This window comes from Scyliorhinus torazame, chromosome 13 (genome assembly GCF_047496885.1).
Source record: "Scyliorhinus torazame isolate Kashiwa2021f chromosome 13, sScyTor2.1, whole genome shotgun sequence".
Classification (NCBI taxonomy): Eukaryota; Metazoa; Chordata; class Chondrichthyes; order Carcharhiniformes; family Scyliorhinidae; genus Scyliorhinus; species Scyliorhinus torazame.
In genome coordinates, this window is record NC_092719.1 from 228,514,401 (window position 1) to 228,537,776 (window position 23,376).

At 48.5% G+C, this 23,376-nt stretch overlaps 1 protein-coding gene across 3 annotated transcripts in view; it reads left to right on the forward strand.

Annotated features, from left to right (window-relative positions):
• The first annotated feature begins 685 nt into the window (after positions 1-685).
• rft1 (RFT1 homolog) overlaps positions 686-23,376 on the forward strand; it is a 131,729-nt gene continuing 109,038 nt past the window's right edge. For all 3 annotated transcript variants that reach the window (XM_072473149.1, XM_072473152.1, XM_072473151.1), the window contains exons 1-2: positions 686-815; positions 16,103-16,188. In XM_072473149.1, coding sequence (XP_072329250.1) covers positions 738-815; positions 16,103-16,188 — 164 coding nt within the window. In that variant the 5' untranslated portion in view covers positions 686-737. The remainder of the gene's footprint in view (positions 816-16,102; positions 16,189-23,376) is intronic.

The window sequence follows — 23,376 nt, forward strand, 5'->3', positions numbered from 1 at the left end:
GTCCACGCCCAGTGACCTCTCACACTCAGTGTTCACACTCAGTGTCCACGCCCAGTGACCTCTCACATTCAGTGTTCACGCCCAGTGACCTCTCACACTCAGTGTCCACGCCCAGTGACCTCTCACATTCAGTGTCCACGCCCAGTGACCTCTCACACTCAGTGTCCACGCCCCAGTGACCTCTCACACTCAGTGTCCACGCCCAGTGACCTCTCACACTCAGTGTTCACGCCCAGTGACCTCTCACACTCAGTGTTCACGCCCAGTGACCTCTCACACTCAGTTCACACTCGGGGCGGTTGGCTGCTCTCAGGCTCCGCCCCTCTCGTCGAGTTTCCGAGAAGCGGCTTCACCGAGACCCGGAGGCGGGAAAGTCGGAGCGGGGGCCGGGGGAGCGGGGCCGGGGGGGAGCGGGGCCGGGGGAGCGGGGCCGAGGCCGGGGGAGCGGGGCCGGGGGAGCGGGGCCGGGGCCGGGGGAGCGGGGCCGGGGGAGCGGGGCCGGGGCCGGGGGGAGCGGGGCCGGGGGAGGGGGGAGCGGGGCCGGGGCCGGGGGAGCGGGGCCGGGGGAGGGGGAGGGGGAGCGGGCCGGGGGAGCGGGGGCCGAGCCGGGGGAGCGGGGCCGGGGGAGCGGGGCCGGGGGAGCGGGGCCGGGGCCGGGGGAGCGGGGCCGGGGGAGCGGGCCGGGGGAGGGGGAGGGGGAGCGGGGGCCGGGGGAGGGGGGCCGAGGCCGCGAGCGGATGGATCCGGCAGCCGGGCGGCCCCGGGAGGCTCTGAGAGCCGCGGCCGCCCTGACCTCGTGGAGCGCCGGCCTCCAGGTGCGGGGAGAGAGAGACCCCCCCCCTCCCCCCTCACCCCTCACCCCCCCCCCCCTCTCCACCCCCCCCCCCCCCCTCCCCCCCCCCACCACCCCCCCCCCCTCACCCCCCCCACCCCCCCCTCACCCCCCCCCACCCCCCCCCCTCCCCCCCCCCACCCCCCCCACCCCCCCCCCCCCCCCCCCCACCCCCCCCCCCCTCACCCCCCCCCACCCCCCCCCCCTCACCCCCCCAACCCCCCCTCACCCCCCCCTCACCCCCCCCAACCCCCCCTCACCCCCCCAACCCCCCCCTCACCCCCCCAACCCCCCCCCCCTCACCCCCCCCTCACCCCCACAACCCCCCCCCTCACCCCCCAACCCCCCCCCCCCACCCCCCCAACCCCCCTCACCCCCAACCCCCCCCCAACCCCCTCACCCCCCAACCCCCCCCTCACCCCCCCCAACCCCCCCCTCACCCCCCCCAACCCCCCCTCACCCCCCCTCACCCCCCCCTCACCCACAACCCCCCCAACCCCCCCCTCACCCCCCCTCACCCCACAACCCCCCCCCTCACCCCCCAACCCCCCCCCACCCCCCCAACCCCCCTCACCCCCCAACCCCCCCCTCACCCCCCCCAACCCCCCCCAACCCCCCCTCACCCCCCCAACCCCCCTCACCCCCAACCCCCCCCTCACCCCCCCAACCCCCCCAACCCCCCCCCTCCCCCCCCCTCACCCCACAACCCCCCCCTCACCCCCCCAACCCCCCCAACCCCCCCCTCACCCCCCCCACCCCCCAACCCCCCCCTCACCCCCCCCTCACCCCCCAACCCCCCCCACCCCCCAACCCCCCCCCTCAACCCCCCTCACCCCCCTCACCCCCCCCCTCAACCCCCCTCACCCCCCCCTCCTCACCCCCCCACCTCACCCCCCCAACCCCCCCTCACCCCCCCAACTCCCCCTCACCCCCAACCCCCCCTCACCCCCCCCACACCCCCAACCCCCCCCTCACCCCCAACCCCCCCCCTCACCCCCCCAACCCCCCCTCACCCCCCAACCCCCCTCACCCCCCCCTCACCCCCCAACCCTCACCCCCCCAACCCCCCCCTCACCCCCCCCAACCCCCCCCCCTCACCCCCCCAACCCCCCCCTCACCCCCCCCAACCCCCCCCTCACCCCCCCAACCCCCCCCCCCTCACCCCCCCAACCCCCCCCTCACCCCCCCAACCCCCCCCCCTCACCCCCAACCCCCCCCCTCACCCCCCAACCCCCCCCCTCACCCCCCAACCCCCCCCCTCACCCCCCAACCCCCCCCCTCACCCCCCAACCCCCCCCCTCACCCCCCAACCCCCCCTCACCCCCCAACCCCCCCCCCTCACCCCCCAAACCCCCCCCCCCTCACCCCCCAACCCCCCCCCCTCACCCCCAACCCCCCCTCACCCCTCAACCCCCCCAATCCACTCCCTCACCCCCCCCCCCAATCCACTCCTCACCCCCCCCCAATCCACTCCTCACCCCCCCCCATCCACTCCTCACCCCCCCCCCCTCCACTCCTCACCCCCCCCCCCCAAATCCACTCCTCACCCCCCCCCCAAATCCACTCCTCACCCCCTCCCCCCAAATCCACTCCTCACCCCCCCCAAATCCACTCCTCACCCCCCCCCCCAAATCCACTCCTCACCCCCCCCCAAATCCACTCCTCACCCCCCCCCAAATCCACTCCTCACCCCCCCCCCAAATTCCACTCCTCACCCCCCCCCCCCAAATCCACTCCTCACCCCCCCCCAAATCCACTCCTCTCACACTCACCACTCACTCCCCCCACAAAATCCACCACTCCCACCCCCCCTCCCAACCCCTAACTCTCCCAAACCCGCAGCCCCCCCCCCCCGCCCCAGGTCTCAGCCACTCCCCTCCCCCTGTGTCAGTGCCGGAGACGGCGCCCCCCAACCCTAACCCTAATTCTCCATCCCCGTGTCTGTCAGCACCACCCTCTCTGTCTGTACCAGGACAACCCCCTCCCCCAACCAATCCCCCCATCACAAACACCAATCCACCCCCCCCCCCCGTGTCTGCATCTTCCCAAACCCCGCCCCCCCCAAACACAAACTATATCACCCACCCCATCCCCCAAGCCCAATTCTTCCCGATCACACCCATGTCTGGCACCATCACCCTCACTGCGTCTGTATCAGGACAGCATCCCCCCACGAACCCTAACCGCCCCATTCCCCCCATCCATAACACCAACCCATCCACCCCCCCATGTCTGTTAACACCACCCTCACTGATTCTGTGTCAGGACAACTCCCGCCCCAACCCCCCCCCCCCCCCCCGAAACCCGAAGTCCCCATCCGTAACCCCAACTCATCCCCCCTCCATGTCTTAGTCACCACCACCCTCAGCAGATTGTGTGTATCAGGGTGATTCTCACTGTGTTTTGTTGTGTGTATCAGGATGATTCTCACTGTGGTTTGTGTGTATCAGGATGATTCTCACTGTGTTTGTGTGTATCAGGATGATTCTCACTTTATATCAGGATGATTCTCACTGTTTTGTGTGTATCAGGATGATTCTCACTGTGGTTTGTTGTGTGTATCAGGATGATTCTCACTGTGGTTTGTTGTGTGTATCAGGATGATTCTCACTGTGTTTTGTGTGTCTCAGGGTGATTCTCACTGGTTTGTTGTGTGTACCAGGGTGATTCTCACTGTTGTGAGTATCAGGATGATTCTCACTGTGTTTTGTTGTGTGTATCAGGATGAGTCTCACTGTTGTGAGTATCAGGATGATTCTCACTGTCTTTTGTTGTGTGTATCAGGGTGATTCACACTGTTGTGTGTATCAGGATGATTCTCACTTTTGTTGTGTGTATCAGGGATTCTCACTGTTTTGTTGTGTGTATCAGGGTGATTCTTCTGTTGTGTGTATCAGGATGATTCTCACTGATTTGTTGTGTGTATCAGGGTGATTCTCACTGGTTTGTGTGTACCAGGGTGATTCTCACTGGTTTGTGTGTATCAGGCTGATTCTCACTGTTTTGTGTGTATCAGGGTGATTCACACTGTTGTGTGTATCAGGGTGATTTTCACTGTTTTGTTGTGTGTATCAGGATGATTCTCACTGTGTTTTGTGTGTATCAGGATGATTCTCACTGTGTTTTGTGTGTATCAGGGTGATTCTCACTGTTTTGTTGTGTGTATCAGGATGATTCACACTGTTGTGGGTATCAGGATGATTCTCACTGTTTTGTTGTGTGTATCAGGGTGATTCTCACTGTTTTGTTGTGTGTATCAGGGTGATTCACACTGTTGTGGGTATCAGGATGATTCTCACTGTTTTGTTGTGTGTATCAGGGTGATTCACACTGTTGTGTGTATCAGGGTGATTCTCACTGTTTTGTTGTGTGTATCTGGGTGATTCACACTGTTGTGTGTATCAGGATGATTCTCACTGTCTTGTTGTGTGTATCAGGGTGATTCTCACTGGTGTGTGTGTACCAGGGTGATTCTCACTGGTTTGTGTGTATCAGGCTGATTCTCACTGTTTTGTGTGTATCAGGGAGTTTAACACTGTTGTGTGTATCAGGGTGATTCTCACTGTTTTGTTGTGTGTATCAGGATGATTCTCACTGTGTTTTGTGTGTATCAGGATGATTCTCACTGTGTTTTGTGTGTATCAGGGTGATTCTCACTGTTTTGTTGTGTGTATCAGGGTGATTCACACTGTTGTGGGTATCAGGATGATTCTCACTGTTTTGTTGTGTGTATCAGGGTGATTCTCACTGTTTTGTTGTGTGTATCAGGGTGATTCACACTGTTGTGGGTATCAGGATGATTCTCACTGTTTTGTTGTGTGTATCAGGGTGATTCACACTGTTGTGTGTATCAGGGTGATTCTCACTTTTGTTGTGTGTATCTGGGTGATTCACACTGTTGTGTGTATCAGGATGATTCTCACTCTTTTGTGTGTATCAGGGTGATTCTCACTCTTTTGTGTGTATCAGGGTGATTCTCACTGTTTTGTGTGTATCAGGATGATTCTCATGTTTTGTGTGTCTCAAGGTGATTCTCACTTTTGTTGTGTGTTTCAGGGTGATTCTCACTGTTTTGTGTGTATCAGGATGATTCTCACTGTGGTTTGTGTGTATCAGGGAGATTCTCACTGTTGTGTGTGTCAGGGTAATTCTCACTGTTTTGTGTGTACCAGGATGATTCTCACTTTTGTTGTGTGTATCAGGGTGATTCTCACTGTTTTGTTGTGTGTATCAGGGTGATTCTCACTGTTTTGTTGTGTGTATCAGGGAGATTCTCACTGTTTTGTTGTGTGTATCAGGATGATTTTCACTTTTGTGTGTATCAGGGTGATTCACACTGTTGTGTGTATCAGGGTGATTCACACTGTTGTGTGTATCAGGGTGATTCACACTGTTGTGTGTATCAGGGTGATTCTCACTGTGTTGTGTGTCTCAGGGTGATTCCTACTGTGTTGTGTATCAGTGTGATTCTCATTGTTTTGTTGTGTGTATCAGGATGATTCTCACTGGTTTGTGTGTATCAGGGTGATTCTCACTGTTTTGTGTGTCTCAGGGTGATTCTCACTTTTGTTGTGTGTATCAGGGTGATTCTCACTTTTGTTGTATGTATCAGGGTGATTCTCATTGTTTGTTGTGTGTATCAGGATGATTCTCACTGGTTTGTGTGTATCAGGATGATTCTCACTGTGTTTTGTTGTGTGTATCAGTGTGATTCACACTGTTGTGTGTATCAGGATGATTCTCACTTTTGTTGTGTGTATCAGGGAGATCCTCACTGCTTTGTTGTGTGTGTCAGGATGATTCTCACTGTTGTGTGCATCAGGATGATTCTCACTGTGTTTTGTGTGTATCAGGGTGATTCTCACTGTTTTGTTGTATGTATCAGGGTGATTCTCACTGTGGTTTGTGTGTATCAGGCTGATTCACACTGTTTTGTTGTGTGTATCAGGGTGATTCTCACTGTTTTGTGTGTATCAGGATGATTCTCGCTGTTGTGTGTGTCAGGGTGATTCTCAGTTTTGTTGTGTGTATCAGGGTGATTCTCACTGTTGTGTTTATCAGGGTGATTCTCACTGTTTTGTGTGCATCAGGATGATTCTCACTGTTTTGTGTGTCTCAGGGTGATTCTCACTTTTGTTGTGTGTATCAGGGTGATTCTCACTTTTGTTGTGTGTATCAGGATGATTCTCACTGGTTTGTGTGTATCAGGCTGATTCTCACTGTTTTGTTGTGTGTATCAGGGTGATTCTCACTGTTTTGTGTGTATCAGGATGATTCTCGCTGTTGTGTGTGTCAGGGTGATTCTCAGTTTTGTTGTGTGTATCAGGGTGATTCTCACTGTTGTGTTTATCAGGGTGATTCTCACTGTTTTGTGTGCATCAGGATGATTCTCACTGTTTTGTGTGTCTCAGGGTGATTCTCACTTTTGTTGTGTGTATCAGGATGATTCTCACTTTTGTTGTGTGTGTCAGGGTGATTCTCACTGTTTTGTTGTGAGTACAAGGATGATTCTCACCTTTGTTGTGTGTATCAGGGAGATTCTCACTGTTTTGTTGTGAGTATCAGGGTGATTCTCACTGTTTTGTTGTGTGTATCAGGGTGATTCTCACTTTTGTTGTGTGTGTCAGGGAGATTCTCACTGTTTTGTTGTGTGTATCAGGGTGATTCACACTGTTGTGTGTATCAGGGTGATTCACACTGTTGTGTGTATCAGGGTGATTCACACTGTTGTGTGTATCAGGGTGATTCACACTGTTGTGTGTATCAGGGTGATTCACACTGTTGTGTGTATCAGGGTGATTCACACTGTTGTGTGTATCAGGGTGATTCACACTGTTGTGTGTATCAGGGTGATTCTCACTGTGTTGTGTATCAGGGTGATTCTCACTGTTTTGTTGTGTGTATCAAGGTGATTCACACTGTTGTGTGTATCAGGATGATTCTCACTTTTGTGTGTATCAGGGTGATTCTCACGGTTGTATGTATCAGGGCGATTCTCACTGTTTTGTTGTGTGTATCAGGGTGATTATCACTGTTTTGTTGTGTGGATCAGGGTGATTCTCACTGTTTTGTTGTGTGTATCAGGGTGATTCTCATTGTTTTGTTGTGTATCAGGGTGATTCTCACTGTTGTGTGTATCAGAGTGATTCTCACTGTGTTTTGTGTATCAGGATGATTCCCACTGTGTTTTGTGTGTATCAGGGTGATTCTCACTGTTTTGTTGTGTGTATCAGGGTGATTATCACTGTTTTGTTGTGTGGATCAGGGTGATTCTCACTGTTTTGTTGTGTGTATCAGGGTGATTCTCATTGTTTTGTTGTGTATCAGGGTGATTCTCACTGTTGTGTGTATCAGAGTGATTCTCACTGTGTTTTGTGTGTATCAGGATGATTCCCACTGTGTTTTGTGTGTATCAGGGTGATTCTCACTGTTTTGTTGTGTGTATCAGGGTGATTCACACTGTTGTGTGTATCAGGATGATTCTCACTGTTTTGTTGTGTGTATCAGGATGATTCTCACTGTGTTTTGTGTGTATCAGGATGATTCTCACTGTTTTGTTGTGTGTATCAGGATGATTCTCACTGTGTTTTGTTGTGTGTATCAGGGTGATTCACACTGTTGTGTGTATCAGGATGATTCTCACTCATTTGTTGTGTGTATCAGGATAATTCTCACTGTTTTGTTGTGTGTATCAGGATGATTCTCACTGTGTTTTGTTGTGTGTATCAGGGTGATTCACACTGTTGTGTGTATCAGGGTGATTCTCACTCATTTGTTGTGTGTATCAGGGTGATTCTCACTGTGTTTTGTTGTGTGTATCAGGGTGATTCTCACTGTTTTGTTGTGTGTATCAGGGTGATTCACACTGTTGTGTGTATCAGGATGATTCTCACTTTTTTTGTGTGTATCAGGGCGATTCTCACGGTTGTATGTATCAGGCTGATTATCACTGTTTTGTGTGTATCAGGGCGATTCTCACTGTTTTGTTGTGTGTATCAGGGTGATTCTCACTGTTTTGTTGTGTGTATCAGGGTGATTCTCATTGTTTTCATGTGTATCAGGGTGATTCTCACTGTTGTGTGTATCAGGGTGATTCTCACTGTGTTTTGTGTATCAGGATGATTCCTACTGTGTTTTGTGTGTATCAGGGTGATTCTCACTGTTTTGTTGTGTGTATCAGGGTGATTCACACTGTTGTGTGTATCAGGATGATTCTCACTGTGTTTTGTGTGTATCAGGATGATTCTCACTGTTTTGTTGTGTGTATCAGGATGATTCTCACTGTGTTTTGTTGTGTGTATCAGGGTGATTCACACTGTTGTGTGTATCAGGATGATTCACACTGTTGTGTGTATCAGGGTGATTCTCACTGTGTTGTGTATCAGGGTGATTCTCACTGTTTTGTTGTGTGTATCAAGGTGATTCACACTGTTGTGTGTATCAGGATGATTCTCACTTTTGTGTGTATCAGGGTGATTCTCACGGTTGTATGTATCAGGGCGATTCTCACTGTTTTGTTGTGTGTATCAGGGTGATTATCACTGTTTTGTTGTGTGGATCAGGGTGATTCTCACTGTTTTGTTGTGTGTATCAGGGTGATTCTCATTGTTTTGTTGTGTATCAGGGTGATTCTCACTGTTGTGTGTATCAGAGTGATTCTCACTGTGTTTTGTGTATCAGGATGATTCCCACTGTGTTTTGTGTGTATCAGGGTGATTCTCACTGTTTTGTTGTGTGTATCAGGGTGATTATCACTGTTTTGTTGTGTGGATCAGGGTGATTCTCACTGTTTTGTTGTGTGTATCAGGGTGATTCTCATTGTTTTGTTGTGTATCAGGGTGATTCTCACTGTTGTGTGTATCAGAGTGATTCTCACTGTGTTTTGTGTGTATCAGGATGATTCCCACTGTGTTTTGTGTGTATCAGGGTGATTCTCACTGTTTTGTTGTGTGTATCAGGGTGATTCACACTGTTGTGTGTATCAGGATGATTCTCACTGTTTTGTTGTGTGTATCAGGATGATTCTCACTGTGTTTTGTGTGTATCAGGATGATTCTCACTGTTTTGTTGTGTGTATCAGGATGATTCTCACTGTGTTTTGTTGTGTGTATCAGGGTGATTCACACTGTTGTGTGTATCAGGATGATTCTCACTCATTTGTTGTGTGTATCAGGATGATTCTCTCTGTTTTGTTGTGTGTATCAGGATGATTCTCACTCTGTGTATCAGGATAATTCTCACTGTTTTGTTGTGTGTATCAGGATGATTCTCACTGTGTTTTGTTGTGTGTATCAGGGTGATTCACACTGTTGTGTGTATCAGGGTGATTCTCACTCATTTGTTGTGTGTATCAGGGTGATTCTCACTGTGTTTTGTTGTGTGTATCAGGGTGATTCTCACTGTTTTGTTGTGTGTATCAGGGTGATTCACACTGTTGTGTGTATCAGGATGATTCTCACTTTTTTTGTGTGTATCAGGGCGATTCTCACGGTTGTATGTATCAGGCTGATTATCACTGTTTTGTGTGTATCAGGGCGATTCTCACTGTTTTGTTGTGTGTATCAGGGTGATTCTCACTGTTTTGTTGTGTGTATCAGGGTGATTCTCATTGTTTTCATGTGTATCAGGGTGATTCTCACTGTTGTGTGTATCAGGGTGATTCTCACTGTGTTTTGTGTATCAGGATGATTCCTACTGTGTTTTGTGTGTATCAGGGTGATTCTCACTGTTTTGTTGTGTGTATCAGGGTGATTCACACTGTTGTGTGTATCAGGATGATTCTCACTGTGTTTTGTGTGTATCAGGATGATTCTCACTGTTTTGTTGTGTGTATCAGGATGATTCTCACTGTGTTTTGTTGTGTGTATCAGGGTGATTCACACTGTTGTGTGTATCAGGATGATTCTCACTCATTTGTTGTGTGTATCAGGGTGATTCTCACTGTTTTGTTGTGTGTATCAGGGTGATTCACACTGTTGTGTGTATCAGGATGATTCTCTCTGTTTTGTTGTGTGTATCAGGATGATTCTCACTCTGTGTATCAGGATGATTCTCACTGTTTTGTTGTGTGTATCAGGGTGATTCACACTGTTGTGTGTATCAGGATGATTCTCACTCATTTGTTGTGTGTATCAGGGTGATTCTCACTGTGTTTTGTTGTGTGTATCAGGGTGATTCTCACTGTTTTGTTGTGTGTATCTGGGTGATTCTCACTCTGTAACAGGATGATTCTCACTGTGTTTTGTGTGTGTCAGGGTGATTCTCACTGTGCTGTTGTGTGTATCAGGATGATTCTCACTCTGTGTATCAGGATGATTCTCACTGTGTTTTGTGTGTATCAGGGTGATTCTCACTGTTTTGTTGTGTGTATCAGGGTGATTCTCACTGTTTTGTTGTGTGTATCTGGGTGATTCTCACTCTGTAACAGGATGATTCTCAGTGTTTTGTGTGTATCAGGGTGATTCTCACTGTGTTGTTGTGTGTATCGGGATGAGAGTCGATTTCGGCGGGAGTGGAGCTGGCTGGTGAGTCAGTTTCAGCGGGAGCATTGCGGAAGTGGCTGCTGGGAGGTAAGTCAACCTTTAAAAGCACTTGTCTTTGCAGGGGCAGGCCAGTCGATTTCGGCGGGAGTGGAGCTGGCTGGTTAGTCAGTTTCAGCGGGAGCATTGCGGAAGTGGTTGCTGGGAGGTAAGTCTGTCCTTTAAAAGCACTTGTCTTTGCAGGGGCAGGCCAGTCGATTTCGGCGGGAGAACAGCTGGTGAGTCAGTTTCAGCGGGAGCATTGCGGAAGTGGCTGCTGGGAGGTAAGTCAACCTTTAAAAGCGCTTGTCTTTGCAGGGGCAGGCCAGTCGATTTCGGCGTGAGAACAGCTGGTGAGTCAGTTTCAGCGGGAGCATTGCGGAAGTGGTTGCTGGGAGGTATGTCTGTCCTTTAAAAGCACTTGTCTTTGCAGGGGCAGGCCAGTCGATTTCGGCGGGAGTGGAGCTGGCTGGTTAGTCAATTTCAGCAGGAGCTGAGAATTTTTCTTTTTTTTTAAATTAGTTTTTTAGGCGGGAACAGGAAGTCGACCCGCGGACGTCTGGGAAGACCCTCACCAATAAATTCTGGTGGAGAGGAAACCCGAGACACTACACGTGTAGTGTCTCCCACCCGCCCTCCTCCTCTAACCTAACAATAAAACCCATTGGTCTGAGGTAAGTACCATATTTTATTATATTATTATTATTTTTTATAAAAATTTAATTTAGTTGTTAGCCAGATCTTGGTAGAAAGTTAGAGGAATGGCAGGGAAGGGAGTGCAATGTTGCTCCTGCAGGGTGTTTGAGGTGAGGGATGCAGTTAGTGTCCCTGCTGATTTTACCTGCAGGAAGTGCTGCCATCTCCAGCTCCTCCAAGACCGAGTTAGGGAACTGGAGCTGGAGTTGGAAGAACTTCGGATCATTCGGGAGGCAGAAGGGGTCATAGATAGCAGCCTCAGGGAATTAGTTACACCAAAGATTGGAGATAGGTGGGTAACTGTAAGAGGGACTGGGAAAAAGCAGTCAGTGCAGGGATCCCCTGCGGTCGTTCCCCTGAGAAACAAGTATACCGCTTTGGATACTTGTGGGGGGGACGACTTACCAGGGGTAAGCCATGGGGTACGGGCCTCTGGCACGGAGTCTGTCCCTGTTGCTCAGAAGGGAAGGGGGGAGAGGAGCAGAGCATTAGTAATTGGGGACTCTATAGTCAGGGGCACAGATAGGAGATTTTGTGGGAGCGTGAGAGACTCACGTTTGGTATGTTGCCTCCCAGGTGCAAGGGTACGTGATGTCTCGGATCGTGTTTTCCGGGTCCTTAGGGGGGAGGGGGAGCAGCCCCAAGTCGTGGTCCACATTGGCACTAACGACATAGGTAGGAAAGGGGACAAGGATGTCAGGCAGGCTTTCAGGGAGCTAGGATGGAAGCTCAGAACTAGAACAAACAGAGTTGTTATCTCTGGGTTGTTGCCCGTGCCACGTGATAGTGAGATGAGGAATAGGGAGAGAGAGCATTTAAACACGTGGCTACAGGGATGGTGCAGGCGGGAGGGATTCAGATTTCTGGATAACTGGGGCTCTTTCTGGGGAAGGTGGGACCTCTACAGACAGGATGGTCTACATCTGAACCTGAGGGGCACAAATATCCTGGGGGGGAGATTTGTTAGTGCTCTTTGGGGGGGTTTAAACTAATGCAGCAGGGACATGGGAACCTGGATTGTAGTTTTAGGGTAAGGGAGAATGAGAGTATAGAGGTCAGGAGCACAGATTTGACGTCACAGGAGGGGGCCAGTGTTCAGGTAGGTGGTTTGAAGTGTGTCTACTTCAATGCCAGGAGTATACGAAACAAGGTAGGGGAACTGGCAGCATGGGTTAGTACCTGGGACTTCGATGTTGTGGCCATTTCGGAGACATGGATGTTGCAGGTTCCGGGGTTTAGGTGTTTTAGTAAGCTCAGAGAAGGAGGCAAAAGAGGAGGTGTGGCGCTGCTAGTCAAGAGCAGTATTAAGGTGGCGGAGAGGATGCTAGATGGGGACTCTTCTTCCGAGGTAGTATGGGCTGAAGTTAGAAACAGGAAAGGAGAGGTCACCCTGTTGGGAGTTTTTTATAGGCCTCCTGATAGTTCTAGGGATGTAGAGGAAAGGATGGCGAAGATGATTCTGGATATGAGCGAAAGTAACAGGGTAGTTATTATGGGAGACTTTAACTTTCCAAATATTGACTGGAAAAGATATAGTTCGAGTACAATAGATGGGTCGTTTTTGTACAGTGTGTGCAGGAGGGTTTCCTGAAACAATATGTTGACAGGCCAACAAGAGGCGAGGCCACGTTGGATTTGGTTTTGGGTAATGAACCAGGCCAGGTGTTGGATTTGGAGGTAGGAGAGCACTTTGGGGACAGTGACCACAATTCGGTGACGTTTACGTTAATGATGGAAAGGGATAAGTATACACCGCAGGGCAAGAGTTATAGCTGGGGGAAGGGCAATTATGATGCCATTAGACGTGACTTGGGGGGGATAAGGTGGAGAAGTAGGCTGCAAGTGTTGGGCACACTGGATAAGTGGGGCTTGTTCAAGGATCAGCTACTTGTGTGTTCTTGATAAGTATGTACCGGTCAGACAGGGAGGAAGGCGTCGAGCGAGGGAACCGTGGTTCACCAAGGAAGTGGAATCTCTTGTTAAGAGGAAGAAGGAGGCCTATGTGAAGATGAGGTGTGAAGTTTCAGTTGGGGCGATGGATAGTTACAAGGTAGCGAGGAAGGATCTAAAGAGGGAGCTAAGACGAGCAAGGAGGGGACATGAGAAGTATTTGGCAGGAAGGATCAAGGAAAACCCAAAAGCTTTCTATAGGTATGTCAGGAATAAGCGAATGACTAGGGAAAGAGTAGGACCAGTCAAGGACAGGGATGGGAAATTGTGTGTGGAGTCTGAAGAGATAGGCGAGATACTAAATGAATATTTTTCGTCAGTATTCACTCAGGAAAAAGATAATGTTGTGGAGGAGAATGCTGAGCCCCAGGCTAATAGAATAGATGGCATTGAGGTACGTAGGGAAGAGGTGTTGGCAATTCTGGACAGGCTGAAAATAGATAAGTCCCCGGGACCTGATGGGATTTGTCCTAGGATTCTCTGGGAGGCCAGGGAAGAGATTGCTGGACCCTTGGCTTTGATTTTTATGTCACCATTGGCTACAGGAATAGTGCCAGAGGACTGGAGGACAGCAAATGTGGTCCCTTTGTTCAAAAAGGGGAGCAGAGACAACCCCGGCAACTATAGACCGGTGAGCCTCACGTCTGTAGTGGGTAAAGTCTTGGAGGGGATTATAAGAGACAAGATTTATAATCATCTAGATAGGAATAATATGATCAGGGATAGTCAGCATGGCTTTGTGAAGGGTAGGTCATGCCTCACAAACCTTATTGAGTTCTTTGAGAAGGTGACTGAACAGGTAGACGAGGGTAGAGCAGTTGATGTGGTGTATATGGATTTCAGCAAAGCGTTTGATAAGGTTCCCCACGGTAGGCTATTGCAAAAAATACGGAGGCTGGGGATTGAGGGTGATTTAGAGATGTGGATCAGAAATTGGCTAGCTGAAAGAAGACAGAGGGTGGTGGTTGATGGGAAATGTTCAGAATGGAGTACAGTCACAAGTGGAGTACCACCATGATCTGTTCTGGGGCCGTTGCTGTTTGTCATTTTTATCAATGACCTAGAGGAAGGCGCAGAAGGGTGGGTGAGTAAATTTGCAGACGATACTAAAGTCGGTGGTGTTGTCGATAGTGTGGAAGGATGTAGCAGGTTACAGAGGGATATAGATAAGCTGCAGAGCTGGGCTGAGAGGTGGCAAATGGAGTTTAATGTAGAGAAGTGTGAGGTGATTCACTTTGGAAGGAATAACAGGAATGCGGAATATTTGGCTAATGGTAAAGTTCTTGAAAGTGTGGATGAGCAGAGAGATCTAGGTGTCCATGTACATAGATCCCTGAAAGTTGCCACCCAGGTTGATAGGGTTGTGAAGAAGGCCTATGGAGTGTTGGCCTTTATTGGTAGAGGGATTGAGTTCCGGAGTCGGGAGGTCATGTTGCAGCTGTACAGAACTCTGGTACGGCCGCATTTGGAGTATTGCGTACAGTTCTGGTCACCGCATTATAGGAAGGACGTGGAGGCTTAGGAGCGGGTGCAGAGGAGATTTACCAGGATGTTGCCTGGTATGGAGGGAAAATCTTATGAGGAAAGGCTGATGGACTTGAGGTTGTTTTCGTTGGAGAGAAGAAGGTTAAGAGGAGACTTAATAGAGGCATACAAAATGATCAGGGGGTTGGATAGGGTGGACAGTGAGCGCCTTCTCCCGCGGATGGATATGGCTGGCACGAGGGGACATAACTTTAAACTGAGGGGTAATAGATATAGGACAGAGGTCAGAGGTAGGTTCTTTACGCAAAGAGTAGTGAGGCCGTGGAATGCCCTACCTGCTACAGTAGTGAACTCGCCAACATTGAGGGCATTTAAAAGTTTATTGGATAAACATATGGATGATAATGGCATAGTGTAGGTTAGATGGCTTTTGTTTCGGTGCAACATCGTGGGCCGAAGGGCCTGTACTGCGCTGTATTGTTCTATGTTCTATGTTCTATGATTCTCACTCTGTGTATCAGGATGATTCTCACTGTGTTTTGTTGTGTGTACCAGGGTGATTCTCACTGTTTTGTTGTGTGTATCTGGGTGATTCACACTGTTGTGTGTATCAGGATGATTCTCACTGTGTTTTGTTGTGTGTATCAGGGTGATTCTCACGGTTTTGTTGTGTGTATCTGGGTGATTCACACTGTTGTGTGTATCAGGATGATTCTCACTCTTTTGTGTGTATCAGGGTGATTCTCACTGTTTTGTGTATCAGGATGATTCTCTCTATTTTGTTGTGTGTATCAGGATGATTCTCACTCTGTATCAGGATGATTCTCACTGTTTTGTTGTGTGTATCAGGATGATTCTCACTGTGTTTTGTTGTGTGTATCAGGGTGATTCTCACTCTGTGTATCAGGATGATTCTCACTCATTTGTTGTGTGTATCAGGGTGATTCTCACTGTGTTTTGTTGTGTGTATCAGGGTGATTCTCACTGTTTTGTTGTGTGTATCTGGGTGATTCTCACTCTGTAACAGGATGATTCTCACTGTGTTTTGTGTGTATCAGGGTGATTCTCACAATCACAGGGTGATTCGCACTGTGTTTTGTTGTGTGTATCAGGGTGATTCTCACTGTGTTTTGTGTGTATCAGGGTGATTCTCACTGTTTTCTTGTGTGTATCAGGATGATTCTCACTGTGTTGTGTGTATCAGGGTGATTCTCACTGTGTTTTGTTGTGTGTATCAGGATGATTCTCACTGTTTTGTTGTGTGTATCAGGGTGATTCTCACTGTTTTGTTGTGTGTATCAGGGTGATTCTCACTGTTTTGTTGTGTGTATCTGGGTGATTCTCACTCTAACAGGATGATTCTCACTGTGTTTTGTGTGTATCAGGGTGATTCTCACTCTGTGTATCAGGATGATTCTCACTGTGTTTTGTTGTGTGTTTCAGGATGATTCTCACTCTGTGTATCAGGATGATTCTCACTGTTTTGTTGTGTGTATCAGGGTGATTCACACTGTTGTGTGTATCAGGATGATTCTCACTCTTGTGTGTATCAGGGTGATTCGCACTGTGTTTTGTTGTGTGTATCAGGGTGATTCTCACTGTGTTTTGTTGTGTGTATCAGGTGGTGATCCGGTTGCTGACCTTCCTGCTGAATGCCTTCACCCTGCGCTATGTTTCTAAGGAGACCATTGGTGTTGTCAATGTGAGGTATGCGCTCAGCATTTCATTGTCGATACCTTTTAAACCTCTCTTCAACATCATCCTTTTTTGGATGTTCAGATTATTTTCATAATCAGAATGGATTTGTCGAATGAATGGGACTAGCAACATTGATGCAAAAGTGGCTGAATAATAGGAAGCAGCGAGGAATGTCCAATGGATATTTTTCAGGCTGGAGGAAGGTTTGTAGTGGGGTTCCCCCGTGTTGATATTAGGACCCTTATTTTTCCTGGTATGGAACATGGAACTGCACAGTACAGGCCCTTCGGCCCATGATGTTGTGCTGACCATTTATCCTAATCTAAGATCAATCTAACCTACATCCCTTCAATTTACTGCTGTCCATGTGCCTGTCTAAGAGTCGCTTAAATGGCCCTAATGACTCTGACTCCACCACCTCTGCTGGCAGCGCATTCCACACACCCACCACTCTCTGTGTAAAGAACCGACCTCTGACATCTCCCCTATACATTCCTCCAATCACCTTAAAATTATGTCCCCTCGTGACAGCCATTTCTGCCCTGGAGAAAAGTCTCTGGCTATACACTCTATCCATGCCTCTCATCACCTTGTACACCTCTATCAAGTCACCTCTCTTCCTTCTTCGCTCCAGTGAGAAAAGCCTCAACCTCAACCTTTCTTCATAAGATATGCCCTCCAGTCCAGGCAGCATCCTGGTAAATCTCCGCTTCACCCTCTCCAAAGCATCCACATCCTTCCTATAATGAGGCGACCAGAACGGGACACAATATTCCAAGTTTGGTCTAAAGCTGCAGCAAAATCTCATGGCTCTTCAACTCAATCGCCCTGTTAATGAAAGCCAACATACCATACGCCTTCTTAACAACCCTATCAACCTGGGTGGCAACTTTGAGGGTTCTATGTACGTGGATTCCAAGATCCCTCTTCCTCCACACTTCCAAGAATCCTGCCTTTAACCCTGTATTCAGTATTCAAATTCGACCTCCCAAAATGAATCACTTCACATTTATCTAGGCTGAACTCCATCTGCCACTTCTCAGCCCAGCTCTGCATCCTATCAATGTCCTGTTGTAACCTGCAACAACCCTCAACACTATCTATAACTACACCAACCTTTGTGGCATCGGCAAACGTACTAACCCACCCTTCCACTTCCTCATCCAAGTCATTTATAAAAACCACAAAGAGCAGAGGTCCCAGAACAGATCCCTGCAAGACACCACTGGTCACCGACCTCCAGGCGGAATACTTTCCATCCACTACCACTCGCTGTCTTCTTTCGGCCAGCCAATTCTGTATCTAGACAGCCAAATTTCCTTGTATCCCATGCCCCCTGACTTTCTGAATGAGCCTACCATGGGGAACCTTATCAAATGCCTTACTGAAATGCATATACATCACATCCACTGCCCGACTTTCAGCAATGTGTCTCGTCACATCCTCAAAGAATTCAATGAGGCTTGTGAGGCATGACCTGCTCCTCACAAAGCCATGCTGACTATCTTTAATCAAAATATGTTTTTCAAAATAATCATAAATCCTATCTCTCAGAATTCTTTCCAGTATTTTGCTCACCACAGACATAAGACTGACTGTAATTCCCAGGGATTTCCCTATTCCTTTTCTTGAACAGGGGAACAAAATTCGCCTCCCTCCAATCATCCAGTTCTACTCCAGTGGAGAGTGAGGATGTAAAGATTATCGGCAACGGCGCAGCAATCTCCTCCCTCGCTTCCCGTAGTAACCTTTGGTATATCCCGTCTGGCCCAGGGGACCTATCTACCCTGATGATTTTCAAAATTTCCAGCACATCCTCCTTTTAATATCAACCTGTTCGAGTCTATTAACCTGGTTCACGCTGTTCTCATGAGCAACAAGGTCCCTCTCTCTTGTGAATACTGAAGCAAAATATTCATTTAGGGTCTCCCCTACCTCCTCACGCTCTAGGCACAAGTTCCCTCCACTATCCCTGGTCGGCCCTACTCTCACTCTGATCATCCTCTTATTTCTTACATAAGTGTAGAACACCTTGGGGTTTCCCTAGCCCTTCCCGCGAGGGGGGGGGGGGGCAGCTCGGTGGCGCAGTGGGTTAGCACTGCAGCCTCACGGCGCCGAGGTCCCAGGTTCGATCCCGGCTCTGGGTCACTGTCCGTGTGGAGTTTGCACATTCTCCCCGTGTTTGCGTGGGTTTCGCCCCCCACAACAAAAAAAGGTGCAAGCTCGGTGGATTGGCCACGCTAAATTGCCCCTTAATTGGAAAAATGAATTGGGTATTCTAAATTTATATAAAAAAGAAAAATTCCTTCCCGCTATGGCTTTTTCATGCCCCCTTCTAGCTCTCCTAAGTTCATGTTTGAGTTCCTTCCTGGTGACCTTGTAACCCTCTGAAGCTGTGCCAGATCCTTGCTTCCTCAACCTTACGTAAGCTTCCTTCTTCGTCTTGACGAGAAGCTCCACTTCTCTTGTCATCCAAAGCTCCTTCACCTTACCATTCCTTCCTCGTCTCAGTGGGACAAAGCTATCCAGCACTCGCAGCAAGTGCTCCTTAAACAACCCCCACATTACTGTTATGATTTCCCTGCGAACATCTGTTCCCACTTTATGCTCCTCAGCTCCTGTCTAATAGCAGCATAATTTCATCTCCCCCAATTAAATACCTTCCCATACTGTGTGTTCCTATCCCTCTCCATGACTATGGTAAAGTTCAAGGAGTTGTGGTCACTGTCACCAAAATTCTCTCCCACCGAGACATCTGACACCTGGCCTGGTTCGTTGCCGACCACCAAATCCAATATGGCCTCCCCCCAGTAGGCCTATCTACATATTGAGTCAGGAATCCTTTGTGTAATCACCTGACAAAATCTGCTCCATCCAAACCATTTGCACCAAGGAGGTTCCAGTCAATATTAAGGAAGTTGAAGTCACCTATGACAACAACTCTGTTACTTCTGCACCTTTCCAAAATCTGACGCCCAATCTGTACCTCCATCTATCTGCTGCTATTGGGGGGTCTATAGAAAACTCCCAATAAAGTGACTGCTCCTTTCTTATTTCTGACTTCCACCCATACTGACTCAGTAGACTACCCCTCCTCGACTTTTCTGCAGCTGTGATGCACTCTCTAATTAACCGTATCCTCACAAATAAAATCCTGTAAAAGTTCTCGCCCTGCTTATCCACAAACCTCTGAACAGGCTGTACACTCTTTCACCTCTTCCTCTGCAGGCATGTTTTTTCCCCCACTTCAGTAAACCTCACTGGCTTTCCTTGTTTTAACGAGTCAGTCTTCCCAGTGCTTCTTAAAAACATACAATATTTTGGACTCAACTACTTCCTGTGGTAACAAATTCCACAGGCAGACCACTCTCTGGGTGAAGAAGTTTCTCCTCATCTCTGTCTTAAATGGTCTACCGCGTATCCTCAGACTGTGACCCCCTGGTTCTGGACTCACCCACCATCAGGAACATCCTTCCTGCATCTACCCTGTCCAGTCATGTTAGAATTTTATAGGTTTCATGAGAATACAATCCGAACCGACTCAACCTTTCCTCATATGTCAGTCCTGCTATCCCTGGAATCAGTCTGGTAAACCTTCACTGCACTCCCTCGAGAGCAAGAACATCCTTCCTCAGATAAGGAGACAAAACTACACACAATATTCCAGGTGTGGCCTCACCAAGGCCCTGTACAATTGCAGCTACACATCCCTACTCGTGCATCCGAATCTAACATACCATTTACCTTCTTTACCGCCTGCTGCACCTGCATGCTTACCTTCAGCGACTGGTGTGCGAGGACACCCAGGTGTCGTTGCAGATTCCCCTCTCCTAATTTATGGCCGTTCAGATAATAGTCTGCCTTCTCGTTTTTGTTACCAAAGTGGATAACGTCACATTTCTCCAAATTAAACTGCATAGGCCATTCATTTGCCCACTCACTCAACTTGTCCAAATCACACTCAAGGACCTTTGTATCCTCATCACAGCTTATCCCTCCCACCCAACTTGGTGTCATCTGCAAATTTGGAGATATGAAATTCTGTCACCCGATCTAAATCATTAATATATATTGTGAATTGCTGGGGTCCCAGCACCGATCCCTGCTGTAGCACACTAGTCACTGCCTGCCAATTTGAAAAAGACTCGTTAATTCCTACTCTTTGTTTCTTGTCTGCCAACCAGTTTTCTATCCATCTTAATACACTACCTCCAATCCCATGCACTTTAATTTTACACTCTAATCTTTTATGCAGAACCTTGTCAAATGCCTTCTGAAAGTCCAAATACACCACATCCACTGGCTCCACTTTTTCAATTCTACTAGTTACATCCTCGAAGAATTCCAGTAGATTTGTCAAGAATGATTTCCCCATAAGACCATAAGATACAGAAGCAGAATTAGGCCACTCGGCACATCGAATTTGCTCCGCCGTTCAATCATGGGCTGATATTTTCTCATCCCCATTCTCCTGCCTTCTCCCCATAACCCCTGATCCCCTTATTCATCAAGAACCTATCTATCTCTGCCTTAAAGACACTCAGTGATTTGGCCTCCTCAGCCTTTTGCGGCAAAGAGTTCCACAGATTCACCACCCTATGGCTGAAGAAATTCCTCCTCATCTCTGTTTTAAAGGATTGTCCCTTTAGTCTGAGATTGTGTCCTCTGGTTTTAGTTCTCCCCGTGTCTGCGTGGATCTCACCCCCACAACCCAAAGATGTGCAGGGTAGGTAGATTGGCCACGCTAAATTGCCCCATAATTGGAAAAAAAGAATTGGGTACTCTAAATTTAAAAAAAAAAAAAGATTCCTGCACAGCCTGCCTTTCTCTCTTGCCCTGCCTAGTGGTCGCCCATTCCCTTCCTGCCTGTGGAGTCTGAACCTGCGGTATGACCACCTCTCTATCCATGTTAGAGGTAGACAAGTCTCCTGGCCCTGATGGAATGCATCCCAGAGTCCTAAAAGAGATGGCTAGGGAAATTTCAAATGGACTAGTGATAATTTACCAAAATTCACTAGACTCTGGGGGTGGTCCTGGCGGATTGGAAATTAGCAAATGTGACACCACTGTTTAAAAAAGGAGGTATGCAGAAAGCGGGTAATTATAGGCCAGATGCGGGCAGGTTGTTTCCACTGGCGGGTGAAAGCAGAACTAGGGGGCATAGCCTCAAAATAAGGGGAAATAGATTTAGGACTGAGTTTAGGAGGAACTTCTACCCAAAGGGTTGTGAATCTATGAAATTCCTTGCCCAGTGAAGCAGTTGAGGCTCCTACACTAAATGTTTTTAAGAGAAAGATAGATAGTATTTTGAAGAATAAAGGGATTAAGGGTTATGGTGTTCGGGCCGGAAAGTGGAGCTGAGTCCACAAAAGATCAGCTATGATTTCAATGAATGGTGGAGCAGGCTTGAGGGGCCAGATGGCCTACTCCTGCTCCTAGTTCTTATGTTCTTATGTTATCCACGACATTCTCGGCTTCGCGGATGCTCCACAGTGTCCCCAGCCGCCGCTCCAGCTCCGAAACCCGGGCTTCCAGGAGCTGCAGCTGGAGACACTTCCTGCACATATGCTAGTCCCGGGCACTGGAAATGTTTCCAGCCTCCCACATGGAGCAAGAGGAGCAAACAGAGGCCTGGAGATCGCCTGCCATGACGTAACCCTTTAAGTTAAACCTTTAGAAGTTGCTTTCACTGTAACTTCATTGCAGTGTTAATGTAAACCTCCTTGTGACAATTCAGATTGTTATAATTCTAATATCAGATTATATCCAATCCTCTAGGTACGTTCTTTTCTTCTTCTCGTAACTACCAATTATAACCCTTGCAGATTATGAACCACAAAATGGATTTTCAAACCATAAAAGTGCTAGAACTTGTCAAGACCTACCGACCTTACCCGCTACTTACCAATCAACTCTCTCTCTTGTAGCCTCTTCTCCCAGTTCCGCCTGGTTTGAACAAGTTGCATAATTAACCTGCCAGAGTTAAAGTTGTGTGCAATGTAGCAGGAATCTTGATTAATAAGGGGATCAGGAGTTATGGGGAGAAGGCAGGAGTTATGGGGAGAAGGCAGGAGAATGGGGATGAGAAAATATCAGCCATGATTGAATGGCGGAGCAGACTCGATGGGCCAAGTGGCCTAATTCTGCTCCTATGTCTTATGGAATGCAACTAACTAAAGTGCAGCTTTTAATTACCCAATTAAAGAACTAACTAATGCAGCTAACCCTGAAAGTTTTGTGAGGGCCACGAAGAATCCAGTACGAGTTGAAGGATAGAAAGAAATAACATTTATTTACAATAACATATATATACAACAGCAGCAGCAACTCCCTTGCTGCTCAGTCTCCTCTAGCCGGTTCCAAACTGGCCAGCTTTATTTATGCAGGGAATCTGCTAATGATTTCTCCGCCCCCCTCATTGGGGAAGCTCAAAGTCCCAAAGGATTGTGGGATTGCCGTTAATCCCCAGCCAGTGGTAAGCAGGCAGGTTATAACAGAAAGCAAGTTTAATTTTTTTTTTGCTTATATTTCTAATTTCTTCACTTTTATTTGTAATTGAATTCTAGCCAATTCTAATGATTCAGGCTTTGTCGCTGGAAAATTTTAATATTGAGCTATGGCTTGTATTTTCTCTGCCACTCTCACCCCTTTAGACAAGGTTAACTCCATCTTCCTCACCACCAAACCCAAAGGTTTTGCTTTAGACTCCCTTTGTAAACCATCCCGAGTAATCTCTTCCATCCCCAGGAACGTTTTTGCAACTGAAAGAACCATCTCCAGTCACTCCCTACTTAAATTTCTCTTTCCCAGAGGGCTCTGGGAGCTCAATCACTGAGCTTGTTTAAGACAGAAATCGGTACATTTCAAGGGGTGTGGAGATCATGCAGGCAAGTGGCCTTGAGGTAGATGATATTATTGAATGACAGAGCAGGCTCGAGGGGAAAAAGGCCTACTCCTGTTCCTACTTCTTATGTTCTTCTGTCATGATAAAGTCTCACAAAATGGACTTGTGAGCAAAATTGAGCTGATGGGATTGAAGTTGCAAAGAACAGGGCCCTGTGTATTAATATGTAGATTCTGGCATACATAAGTGAACCACACTGAGTGCGACTGATAATCTTGCATTGGTTGTCAGTGTAATTCTGTAAGACTTGTTCCTGGGCTCACCCCAGTCCAACGCCGGCATCACCACATTGT